Raw genomic sequence first — 12,685 nt, forward strand, 5'->3', positions numbered from 1 at the left:
ACAGAGCGAACGCCCTGAATCTCGAGGAAGGCTTGGAGACAGCCAATCAGGTTGGCTCCTTGTTACGTTAGCACCAACCTTGGCAAAACAACAGCCCGTCTCTCCCTTATTTCCTGTTAGCGCTCACAAGCTAGCTGACAACAAAGTGGACGTGTAAAATGTTTGATTAAGAAAAAACGTTTGTTGACAGTCGATATTATCATTGTCTTGACATTTGTGTACGTTGAAGGCAGCGTTAACCAGAGCCGCCCCATTAATAGCTATTGAGCTGTCGCGTTTACTGTCGTTAGCTGCAAAGCTGCTAGCTAACTGTAGCTAACGTAGGCGATCTAGCCAGAGAAAGATGGGGTCCATCCTGAGTCGCAGAATCGCTGGTGTTGAGGATATCGATATCCAGGCCAATTCGGCCTACCGATTTCCACCTAAATCTGGTAGGTGATCAGCGATCCATCTTGATTGAAAATAGTAGCTGACTTGGCAAAATACAGTTTCCTATAAAGGAGGATCTACAGCCACACACAGACAAACAAACACTGATACACACCGACACAGACGAACACACTAGTAAATAGATAACGTCAATGAACGGTTAACTAGTCCGTTTTGAATGATTTCTACTTATCTGTTTATTAGCACTAGTGTGGAACAACCATATCCTTTAGCTACATACTGACTATATTGCTGTGGTCGCATGTAAAACATGAACGTTAACATAACCATTGATGTTATGATAGATGACCCAGACCGTGATTTCTGTCGAGAGGCTTGTTTTACCTCCGTAGTTTATTTCATAATCATACTTTACAATATCAGAAAAGCTTGTGATGCTTTGACTAGACATCTTTCATCATGTCGGGATCAATGTTACACAGTACTGGGCAATTTGTAGTGTCATGTCAATATTACATCGCATCGTGACCTATCATTATGCGTGTAGCATCCAAGTCCAACAATACCAATACTTCATTTTCAGACGCAATAGAAGTGTTGAATCCACACATATTGGATACTAAATGTCACCAAAGGAGCGAAAGATGCTCCTGTCCAGAAGAGAATAATGTGACACACATGTCAATAAATGTTTTTCACGTGTCAAATAAAAAACATTGTCCTACTATTTTAGGATGTCAGAAGTATTTAGAATAGTTAGGCTAAGTCTAGGTCTGTACTTCTTTAATTATACCATCATTTTACAACCAGTTTACAACCCGTAACCATCACAAGATATTTTATTGTCTACTGTCTTTCCAGCTAGTAATATAAATCCTCTTGCATGTCAGTGTAACCCTACGAGAACTGAGTTGGGGATCTTGATCAAAATAAGTCTAGTGTAATAAGTTGTTCATGGCTGGTTAAAATGACTACACTTCAACAAAGATCTGGTTTATAAATCTAAATTTTAATAATTACGCTTATGTTATAGTGCTTCTAGGAAGGCATAACTTTAGAGGGAGAATAATTAGTAAGGAGAGCCAAATGCTAAAGTGATCAGTGTCTGCTGACGCTGTAAACAGGAGAATGATGTTGTGTGGCTGCTTGATGTATCTCAATCCCTTGTATTTGTTTATCCCATTTAGACAACCATGCAGCCTTATTCCATATTGTATCAGGGTAATTCGGAGCTACAAAAGTGTTCTACAGCTAAATTATAGGCAGATATGAAATGCAAAAAGGCTGAGAAGAGAACCTGAAAATGTAATTTTATGAGTCTGCTGATGTTTTGGGCTTCAAAGCTGACAATCTCTATAGCCGAACCATTTTGTTGATCCAAACTAAGAAGATACAGAACCAAAACATCAAAATAGCTGTATGTATTTTCAGTCACAGACACAGTGTAAGGCTGCTTTCCAGAATTAGCATTGTCAGTTTATTTTGTTTCCATGATGTCCTCAGTGACTTTTCCATTCATCTTTCTTTCCTTCTTGCCCCCAGGCAATTATTTTGCGAGCCACTTTTTCATGGGAGGAGAGAAATTCGACACACCACATCCAGAGGGATACCTTTTTGGGGAAAACATGGACCTCAATTTTCTTGGAAATAGGCCTGTGCAGGTGAAAACTTATGTTGCTTCACCACATGTTCATCATCTGAGAATTAGCAAGTCTATGTTTTCTCACATATTTAAGGACATTTTCTTTTGTGTGTCTTTGTCAGAAAGGTGACTAATTCAACAATACAAATACTTTCAAATCAAATTATTCATGTTGTTGTTATTGTTGTCATTATTTCTTAGTTTCCATATGTGACCCCTGCACCCCATGAGCCTGTGAAAACCCTCAGGAGTCTGGTCAACATTAGGAAGGACTCTCTGCGGCTGGTCAGGTAAGGTTATGGAGGCTAGGATTTCTTATGATGATGGTGAAATCAGAGTAAAAGTGTTATTTCCTTGAATAGAGCTTCCATTGTGGTGACCTTATGACTGTCAAACCTTTTCTCACTAGGTATAAAGACGACTCTGACACACCAACAGAGGAAGGGGGGAAACCCAAGGTTCTGTACGGTGTGGAGTTCACCTTTGATGCTGACGCTCGGGTGGCCATCACCCTGTACTGCCAAGCTTTTGAGGAATTCTCCAATGGGATGGCAGTGTAAGAATCACAAAATTCTTGATCTATGGGACTGAATCAGATGAAGCTTCTCATATGTATAGCATATTGGATGAATACCTATTTAAAAATGAAACTGACCTTATAGTCCTGATCAAATCTACTAGTCCTGATCAAATTTATTGAATTCAGTTTGTTGTTGAAGTGATTGCCTTATCTTTTAGTGGCCACATCTGAATCGATTCCATAAGAATTAATGAATTGAACAAGGTATACAAATCTCCTATTTTAGCCATAGAGCGATAGGTTGATCTCACTGATACAACAGTGTCATTTTATTGGAAAGCACTGTGCTAAAGATGTCCAAACTGTATTGAGATCCTGAGCCTAAAGATGAAGCGGGATGTGGTGGGTCCTTAGCAACCGCCAGTCACCATGGATACTCTGGATAAGGCTGAGGAGAATATGAAAATAATATTTCATGCGGAAGTTATTGTGTCGTGATAAATATTGCATTATGACAAATTTCCCCATCACAAAATGAATTAACAGGAAAGCCCTATTTCAAAAAGAGCAGATAGGCTTGTTTTATATTGAGAGTTTGAGACTGAGTCTGCGTCCTTTAATGTTTTGTGTCTGTTCTGTTTTGTAGAAATCTGACTCTAATGAATGGACCAGTTACATAAAGCAGCATTCGACAGCATTAGCCTTTCCACACTGAGAAATGTCCAAATGTCAACCTTTGCTCTCGCCCTTTCAGAAACACTGGATGCTTGTTGCACTGTGGGATGGACTGGAATGACCGACTTGAGTCAGTACAGGAATCCTTCATCTTTCTGCACCTTGACCATTGTCTTCTCTGCCTTGTGTAGGTACAACCCCAAGGATCCAACGATGGTCTCTGAAACTGTACACTACAAGCGAGGGGTGAGCCAGCAGTTCTCCATGCCGTCTTTCAAAATTGATTTCAGCGAGTGGAAAGAGGAAGATGTAAGTATCTGTAGCAATCAGTGGGATGTGTCACCGGCTCACATGAGAAAAAACAAGTTGTTTCCTTTAATGTTGGTGTTTATCTATCAGTGTCCTCCCCACACCCATGCACAGCATTGCTTTGGCCAGAACACAACACAACATTTCATAAGATACACACATGGAGAAACCAGACTCTGTGCTGTATTGAATATTAAAACATCTGTATCTTTTTTCCCTTATAGCTAAACTTTGACCTCGACCGAGGCGTTTTCCCCATGGTTATCCAAGCTGTGGTTGATGAAGGGGATGGTAGGTTACTACAGCTGCATGACAGTTATGACAAGATATCTTTTCTGTTGGTACGAACATAAAAGGCAAATGACTCTGAACTGCCTCACTGAAATAGCTCAGCAGGTATATAGCATGGCACTAATACTACCAATGTTAGCAGTTATATTAAATTCAGTCATAGTGCTGAAATGCTGAACATTTTTGGTAAAAACATCTACCAATTAAGATATGCATTCTTTATTAATTATACTGTGTGTTCTTTTCAAGATTGCCTTGGACATGCTCATGTACTTTTGGCAGCCTTTGAGAGAGTAAGTACACGTCTTAATGAACCTAATTCAATTTTAATGTGTCTCTATATAATCAAACATTTTGTATATGAGCTAAAACATGTTTTTTTTAAACTTCCAGCATGTTGATGGCAGTTTCTCCGTCAAGCCTTTGAAGCAGAAGCAAATCGTATGTTTATGAGCATTCTTACTCTGATATTGCTTTTCTTTTTTTATTATATAGCAAATTCTAAAAGGCACAAGTGGAATGTATTTTGTCAAATCTGCAGTTTAGAGGTCTGCATGGGCCTTATTTGTTAATGTCACACCAGTCTCCTCCCACTATTTTCTTGGCTAGCCCAGCCCACTCCCGTCAGTTTTCCTGTTACTGCGGCAGTTTGTCTTAAGCCCACCTTGAAGCCTGCACTGCATTAAACTGCTATTTACAATTTGTGCTGCAATTAGAGTATGGCTGTATAATGTAAAACCATTACACAATCAAATCTTAACAGTCCACGATAATAGGTGAAGCATGCATGTTCTGCAATAACCTGTTTATGCATGGCAGGACAGCCAGAGATTGGAGGTATTAGGCAGAACAACAGTGATTTTCTCAAGTGGACATGTTGGAAACATTGCAGACAGATTGCACAGCAGTATCCAAATTACATTTAACTATATTCAGTATTTCAGCAGCCTTTTATTCTGTCCCTCACACCCATCTGCAGCTATTGGAAAAAACCAACGCCACTAAAATCTGTGTCAAGACCCATGGGAGTCTCACAATAAAGCAGAGCTCTAAAATAGATGTTGAATGTAAACCTAGATTACAGTGAGCTCAAAGAATTTGCACAGTAACTCCTTTAGATGTTTTGGCTCTGTACTTTATCTCTTTGAATGTGAAATGGTACAGTGACTGTTAGATTTAGACAGGCTTTAATTTAAGACTTTTAACCATATCAGTTGAGCAGTTGAAAATTTATATCAGTGTTTGAGTATTGTCTCCCTGTTTCTGGATATCAAAATGTCAACCTACGCTGTAATTGTTGGGTAAAACTTCATATTTCTGTATTGTAACAGGTGGATCGTGTGAGCTACCTGTTGCAGGAGATCTATGGGATTGAAAACAAAAACAACCAAGAAACCAAGGTTTTCAGTGGAAATATTACCTTATGCTGCATTGCCTTATGCTTTATGCTGTAAAAGTTCAGCCATGTTTTATTTCTGAGGCTTATGATTTATTTGTTTTCTCTTGCTCCTCCAGCCATCGGATGACGAGAACAGCGACAACAGCAACGAGTGTGTCGTCTGTCTGTCTGACCTGCGAGACACACTCATCCTGCCCTGCAGACATCTGTGTCTCTGCAACTCCTGTGCAGACACTTTGCGTTACCAGGCCAACAACTGTCCTATCTGCAGACTGCGTAAGACGAAGCGTTACATTATTGCAATTACTTTCTTTTCTTTTTTTTTTTGCATCACTTGAGTGACGCTATTTGATAAGTAAAGTTACAATTAAACGTACTGATATGGTGAAGTTGTTTTCATGCATAATGTGACCTGGGGTTCCTCCGCCCAGCCTTCAGAGCCTTGCTGCAGATCAGAGCTGTGAGGAAAAAGCCTGGAGCTCTTTCCCCTGTGTCCTTCAGCCCCGTTCTGGCTCAGACTATGGACCACGACGAGCACTCAGTAGGTTCCACTAACCTAAATTTCATGCACATTGCAGTTCACAAGGGTCCTAGAATCACAATTAGAATCTGCCGAGGTAGTTGTGCCTGTTACTGCACATATAGATGAAATATAAGATAAGAAAACATAAGGATTATCAAGCTGAAATCAGTATGTATTGTATAAATATATACAGTATTTGGGGTCAGATTTAAGGAGTGTAGATCTGACCCTAAGCTGCCAGTTGCCCATCACTGATTTAATTTGTTGGATCTTTCCTACAGTGCTCTGGAATTGTGAATATGCAGCCATTTGTTGAGTGTTTATCAAATGTGGACTGCCAGCACTAATCCCTCTGTGCATCACTCTGCAGAGCACAGACTCGGTTCCTCCCGGCTTTGAACCCATCTCGCTGTTGGAGGCACTCAACGGGCTGCGGTCAGTGTCTCCTGCCATCCCATCTGCCCCCCTCTACGACGAAATCAACTTCTCAGGGGGCCTGGGAGGAGAAAGCAGACAGCTGAGCTCCCCGGAGCATTTAAGTGATGGAGGCCTGCAGAAAGGCAAAGTCAGCAAGTCCCCTGACAGGTAATCTCACAGTGTAGCCTGTTCTCCTCTCAGCCAGTTTGACCTGGAGTGCTATTAGCTAGCTAGTTAAACATTTGGGGCTTAGTGAGTGTTTAGCGAGAACAACTTATGATCGGAAGGTCTCAGGTTTGATCCCCCATTATCTTGCACAAGTGTCCTTGAGCAACACACTGAATCCCTAAGAGGTGCTGCTCTGTGGTTGACCTTTGGAGGGGAATGAGCAAAAAAAAAAAAGTCCTGTCACTAACATTCAATATATCACTGTATAATTTTTTATCATTGCTGGAGCAGACATTTTCTAATATTCCTTAAACAGCAGTAGTTGTCGTTCTCTCTTCTTCCGCCCCCTCCACAGGGGCGGTCAGCGCAGCGTCAGCTACAGCAGTGGTTGGTAAGGATTCAGTGTGTTTCTCAAGGACACTCCAGCAGGTTGGATGCTTGCTGTCATTGGGGCTTGAATCCGGGCCTGCTGGCTGAGTGACAGTCTCCCTCCTCACTATGCCAAACTGCTGCCAAGATTTGATCTGTGGTATTATTCTGACTGTATAATGTGGTTTCCCCACTCAACTGGCCTAGAGCCAGAATAGAGAGAGGCTTCCTATTTAAGTTACTCTGAAGGGTGCAGCATTTGGCCACTATCTTCCCCATTCATCACAATACCACAGATGAAGTCAGCCCATCCTTGGCAGTCCATCTTCCTTAAGCACCTTGCTTTGGGAAGACAATGGCTTGATTAGAGTGAAAATCTGCTCATGTAGGTGCCTTGTATAGTGAATCGAGTCCTGTGTTCTATGAATAGCTTTTCTGCTTTCCCCCCCCTCTGCAGCACCCTGAGGTCTCCATCCTCTCCCATCCAGGAGGAGGATGAGGAGAAGCTGTCGGAGATGTCCGACGCTCAGCCAAACACACTGCTGTCCAGCAGTCCTGCCCCCACAGAGGTAAACACACTTCTTCATCCCCTTTGATCTCTGCCTCCTCTGCAGCCCACAGCTTTAACAATATCTCGTTCCCTCCCCCAGGCCACGGCAACCGAGGATGTAGCCGAGTCCCTGTCTCCAGATGATGGTGAGTTCTCTCCTTTGGGACTAAATAATGTCTTTGGGGCGGCACAAGTATAGATCTGCTCCGCTCAGGAAGAATAACAGCAGTTGACTCGACTTGGCTTTGAGAGTTTGATTCAGTGACATTTGCTCTCCTCTGTCTCCTGGGTGAATCAGAGGACAGGCTGCACTCTGGAGGGGAGATCCTGCAGGACTGCAGCAGTGAGCACAGCAGCCTGACCAAAACAGAGAGCGACCCGGCAGGCGACCTGTCTCTGCCAGGTGAGAAATACTCTGCCCGGAACAAAGAACAAATGACAGACTAGTCTCCTTAAGCACAAAAGGAAAGAAAGGGAAAGGAGCAGTTGGTGTACTGCGATTTAACATAGATAACAGTACTCCAGAGAGGTTTTTTTAGGGATTACGTTGTACATAAAGCTGATGACTAACTAGTACACCTACTGGTCACGCTAATTCCTGAGAAAAAAACATATTCAGCCATGAAATCAGTTAACCATGCACTGTCACTGGAGCTCCTAAAAGTGACTACAACGTCAACTACAACTACAAATTTGCTGTGTATCTCCATTCTGGTACTATATATAATCATGACTCTTTTCTTTGTATTCTAAGAGGCTGTCATTCCCTGCGCTTTGCATCTAACCTGTGTGCTCTTGTGCTTCTGTATGTTTCCTAACACTCTTCCTCTATTCCCTGTCATCCTGTCCCTTCGTACCGCCCCACTCTGGGCAGCTCTAGGTCCTGATTCCTGCTCTATTGGTATGGAGGAATAACTGTGGTATGTAGGCTTTCCTGTCTGTCCTGCTTCTCTGTATGAGCTCTACTGCTGTGAACCCTGTTCTCTGTATCATTCGGAAATACATTCCTCTCTCTCTCTGTCAGATGAATCATCAGTTTAAAAAAATAAAAAGATCCGGCGGGTTATTTATCATGGAAATTGGCATATCCGAGGCATATCTTATCAAGAATGAGCGCTGTTTCTTGTAGGCGTCTGTATTCTTATTTGGAGGTCTGACTGACAGTTTGAGCCTTGCCGCTTATCCGTCGCTTCTTCATCCGCAGGGTCGTCGGAGTCGACAGAAAGCCTGAAAAGTCAGAGCACCAACTGCTCCAGCCAGCCGCTCCTGTGTCCCCCAAGCAGCCTTCACATGGAAGATGAGCACCTCAACCCTTGACTCTGGCTCAGCCTTTCCCTCCCCTCCCATCCCGTGATCCATCTGCACAGATTTATGCCCCACCATCGTCTGATCCCTCTTTTCCACTTACACTCAAGTCTTCTGCTTCTGTCATCAGCACCAGCGATGGGCCCTGAAAGGAAACTCACAAGGACAAGGGAGGACTCTGTATTTATTCCATCGACATCTCTTGACACGGGAAAAGAAATTCGATGACTCCTGCATAGACGCTCTTTTTACCCTAATCTATGCCCGATGTGTAAAAATGAAACCATTATTCCTGTTCTAGCAAACATTTCATTGACTGTCAGATGTTCGGTTGTGGTCTAGTAACGTGGAGTCCAGAGATACGTCACTACCTGATATGGTGGTGCTTTTAAGCACACTTACTGTAACTTAACTCTATACCTACTGCTTGACACTAAATTTAGAAGAATTTATGAATACCGTTTGTCTTTAAATATTGTATTCACACATGTAACAGATTAATAGATTTAGACATTTCTTTCCAGTCAGCTTGATTTCGACTATGAGTGGAGATTTGAAAACATACTACTTATTTGTGTGTCCATTTGAAGTGATTTCGCACTGTTGACGAAATCTTTTATAATCCATTCCCTGTAATGAGAGTTTATGATGAGATTAGTTTAAATTGTCTGCAGTCTTAAACATCTACATGTCTGTTTTTTTGTTTTTTTTAAAGATGTGATATCTATGTATCATAACTGTACTAGAATCCTATGTAGTTACTTGCAATATTGTATACTTGCATATGATATAGAAAAAAAAATCCCGGTATTGAAGTAATGGAAGTAGAATCAGCTACATGCACATTATGTGAGACTTTGATAATCGATAAGTGCTACACTTTCACATCCTAACAGCTGAACTCAAAGATAGCTAAAGCCTGCAACAAGCATATATGTTACAGCTACATGTATGCTGACTCAGTATGGCACAATAAGTGTGCTTGTTGTAGATGTGGCAGATCTCTGTACAGTCTTTTTGTGGCAATGCCAGCGTCTGCTTATGTGACGTAGCTGCAAGATGGGGTCAAGCCTTTGTCTGGCTGCAATGCCTTACTTACCTTGGTCCTGTGTGTGTAGCGCCATGCATATAGATCTATGTGCCTTGAATTGCTATGGCTGTTTGTTGCATTGGGCATTAGTGTTCTTATAAACGCTAAAATACACAACATTTTCCAGTCTGTCGACAGGGTTTTTGACACTGATGTACAGAGCCTTTTTTTCTATTGCAAACTACTGCAAAATATATCTTATTATTATTATTATTATTGAGCAATGTGTTAATTTACTATTTTATGTCCATGTATCAATTATGCATTTAATCTGAAAAGTATTTCGGTTAAAGTGGATTCTCTTAATGTATGTTTGATTGGAAAGAACACATATCCAATGCAATAGATGCAAACATTGCATTTTAATTATTGGGCTAGCTCTTGCATGTGAATTTGTAGAGAGGCTTAAACCTCTCACTGCTTTTAAGTAATGTGGTTATTTTGTCTTTCCCCCTCCTCTTATGTGCCATTTCAACTTGACACTGTGCCTTCCTGTTCCTGTTCTGACCACTATTGACCTGGTATCCAGGATAACACCACAGTCGGTGGTTTGTGGCTCTCTGTAAAATCAATACCTGTCTTTCCTCGTGTGTATAGCAGCATGTGTACAACAATAAAGAATAAAGGTTCAATACTTTGACTAATGCTTGTTTTTGTGATCGACCCACACTGCACAGTTCAGGCCACACAGAAAAACTACGGGGCCAGTGTGTGACTCTTCAATCAGTTTCCAGTGACTGTGCGTTTCCCTGGGCCATTATTATATAGTACTTTCCAGATTTACACTCTTTCAAGTCTATTATTCCTGCATTTGTGAACTGTGGTATTCAATCAATGCAATCATCGCCTTCTATTGCCTCTATCTGTCATGGTTAAACGGTGGAAGGTTGATGATTCAGAAATGGAGAAAAAAACATCAGAACTCAAACCCACAGAGTCACTCAGTGCTCTGCCATTAAAATGTATGGCGGTATTATGTGCATGACCTAAAGTAGTGATGAGTCAGTTGAATCCTGGGAACAGGGAAACAAGTTACTTTGTCATTAGAGGAAAATGCTCTGCGATAAACAACATCTTCCCTGAAAACAGGCTAAGAAAATAGAAAATTGTTTAGCTTATATTCCAATGATTATTCCTATGTGGAAACATCATGGCAACAGGAGGCTTCAGTATTTTGTTTGACATCACTAATACACAGGTTCATCATGGATGTAAGATGTAAAATATCTTCAAGAGTCAAGGGTTAAGTTAAATTTAAAGAGAAATAGAAAGAACAACTCATAGGACCAAAATAATGTAGTAGAACTGTAAAGTGACAGCTTCAGCAGCATTCAAAGGATTCAGGACTTTTCTAGACTCAGTATCAGTTAGGTGAACCCTCCAGGCTCCAGTTGTCACCTTCTCACCTGCTGTACAGCCACCTGCACGTCCAGAAGAAACAAACCTGTACTGTTTCCCCTCAGCTCACCTGCTGGACACACAGCTGCCTCAGGCACTTCTCAGGTACTAGACAGCTCCATCGCCCCTGCTGCCTCAGACAGCTGTGATAAAAAAAACTATACTACAGAAACACTGTCTGCTGTCTGTAGCTGGATCACAGAGTTTTTTTCTTACTGTAGATATTCTGAACAATCTTTTTGAAGAACCCACCCCGTAGCAGAAATCAAGATGCAATTGTAGGAGGCTTGCATGCAACTCACAACTATAATACTTGAGTATGTACCATGTATATCTATCAAAGTAATCAAAATGTTTACACTTAATCAAAATTAAGTAACAAACCTCATACAGATAGAGAATGCATAGCTGAACAACATCTAAGTAAACACCTTTCTATAACTGAGTGAACACTGCATCAATGTTTTAAAACACAGTAAAGTTTTACTAACTAAAACTAAACTGCAATTAAAATAACAATTGAAAACTATAGTGGAGGTTGTTAAACATGAGCTTTACATGTATTTTTAGGCGTTCTCATATATAAACAAGGTAAAGGCGAGTGCTCCAGCAGGGTGAATACTGCCCTCTGCTGGCCAAGCAGGCAGCAAAACTGTCTCCTTTTGTAAGGTTTTAACCGCAAACAAACACATTGACCAGTCCCCTTCGAAATCATGGATGTTATATCTTCAATTAATCTTCCATCTGAAAGGCTTAATTGTGGACTTTTCTAGGTTAGCTGTATGTCTGTGGCTTATGTGGTTATCTGCATCCTGTGAGAAGGTTTTATGCCGACAGTTAAGAGTATTGTCCTTCCTGTCTGGTAAATGTCACCTAAAAATTGCTTGTCAGGAAAGGAAAGTGTTATGTTGTGGTCAACTTATGATGTACTGAAAACAAAAGAACACACATCCCTCACTAGATACAGTAACTTCAACTGACATTTTCTAATGGGAAACCTTGGTGATTTTCAAACAAAATGTCTTGCAGACTCCACCTCTGGTACAAGACTGGAAGATAAAACATTACGACTTGCATTGTCAACAAATGAACTAGAGCTGACACATCTTGGATGACCATAATAAAGTGCATGTCTATGTGACCTATGGTGCCTCAGTCTCGCCTTGAAACCAGCACATGCATGCTTTAGTGTTCATTACTTATTACAGAGCACATAGAGCACCTATATCATCTGCTGTAGTCCTCTGTTGAGTGACAGCAGCTCTGAACACCACAACTGTGTTTTCAAACCAAGGAAAACGGTGCAACCAAGCCAAGAAACTCCAGTTTTCTAGCTAAATAAAGAGTTCTGAACTCATGTAAGGCGTTTAATTTGCTGGTATTCTGAAATACCAGTCTGCTTTGAAACATTTTAAATTGTGTGCCTCAATTCACCCTGTGTCTCCACACATTCTGAGTAATAATTTACTAATTGAATGAGTGCTTTGTGTCTTCTACAAATACCATGAATGTACTCTCAGGTTATTCAGTAAGTAATATACTGTATATAATTTGCACAATTATATCCAATGGTGTTAAATAGGGTCAAACTAGGGAGGCTTCAAGAAGAAACAACATACATTGTTAAAAACGAGTAATT

General features: G+C 41.0%; 1 protein-coding gene across 3 annotated transcripts; it reads left to right on the forward strand.

Annotated features, from left to right (window-relative positions):
* Window positions 1-101: 101 nt before the first annotated feature.
* mgrn1b (mahogunin, ring finger 1b) lies at window positions 102-10,282 on the forward strand. Of its 3 annotated transcripts, XM_071518651.1 has the most exons (17): window positions 102-431; window positions 1,933-2,051; window positions 2,234-2,322; window positions 2,442-2,588; window positions 3,419-3,536; window positions 3,761-3,827; window positions 4,077-4,120; window positions 4,221-4,268; window positions 5,159-5,227; window positions 5,343-5,502; window positions 5,658-5,767; window positions 6,120-6,334; window positions 7,161-7,272; window positions 7,354-7,399; window positions 7,552-7,656; window positions 8,128-8,173; window positions 8,458-8,595. In XM_071518651.1, exons 1-16 carry the CDS (start codon window positions 344-346, stop codon window positions 8,166-8,168), a joined length of 1,578 nt encoding a protein of 525 aa, XP_071374752.1. In that variant the 5' UTR covers window positions 102-343; the 3' UTR covers window positions 8,169-8,173; window positions 8,458-8,595. The 3 variants fall into 3 exon arrangements, with proteins under 3 accessions (XP_071374752.1, XP_071374749.1, XP_071374750.1); XM_071518648.1 differs by lacking the exon at window positions 8,128-8,173 and having other exon boundaries at window positions 8,458-10,282; XM_071518649.1 differs by lacking the exon at window positions 8,128-8,173 and having other exon boundaries at window positions 7,552-7,638; window positions 8,458-10,282.
* Window positions 10,283-12,685: the final 2,403 nt, after the last annotated feature.

This window comes from Centroberyx affinis, unplaced genomic scaffold, assembly GCF_046629955.1.
Source record: "Centroberyx affinis isolate AG114_WGS23_722 - 3 ecotype Tasmania unplaced genomic scaffold, CSIRO-AGI_Caff_v1 ptg000618l_1, whole genome shotgun sequence".
Lineage (NCBI taxonomy): Eukaryota > Metazoa > Chordata > Actinopteri > Beryciformes > Berycidae > Centroberyx > Centroberyx affinis.

Coding starts and splice junctions, on each gene's coding strand:
- mgrn1b (XM_071518648.1), top strand. CDS start 344: ATGGGGTCCATCCTGAGTCGCAGAATCGCTGGTGTTGAGGATATCGAT. Junction 3,537..3,760: donor GCGAGTGGAAAGAGGAAGAT/GTAAGTATCTGT, acceptor TTTCCCTTATAG/CTAAACTTTGACCTCGACCG. Junction 5,768..6,119: donor TGGACCACGACGAGCACTCA/GTAGGTTCCACT, acceptor ATCACTCTGCAG/AGCACAGACTCGGTTCCTCC.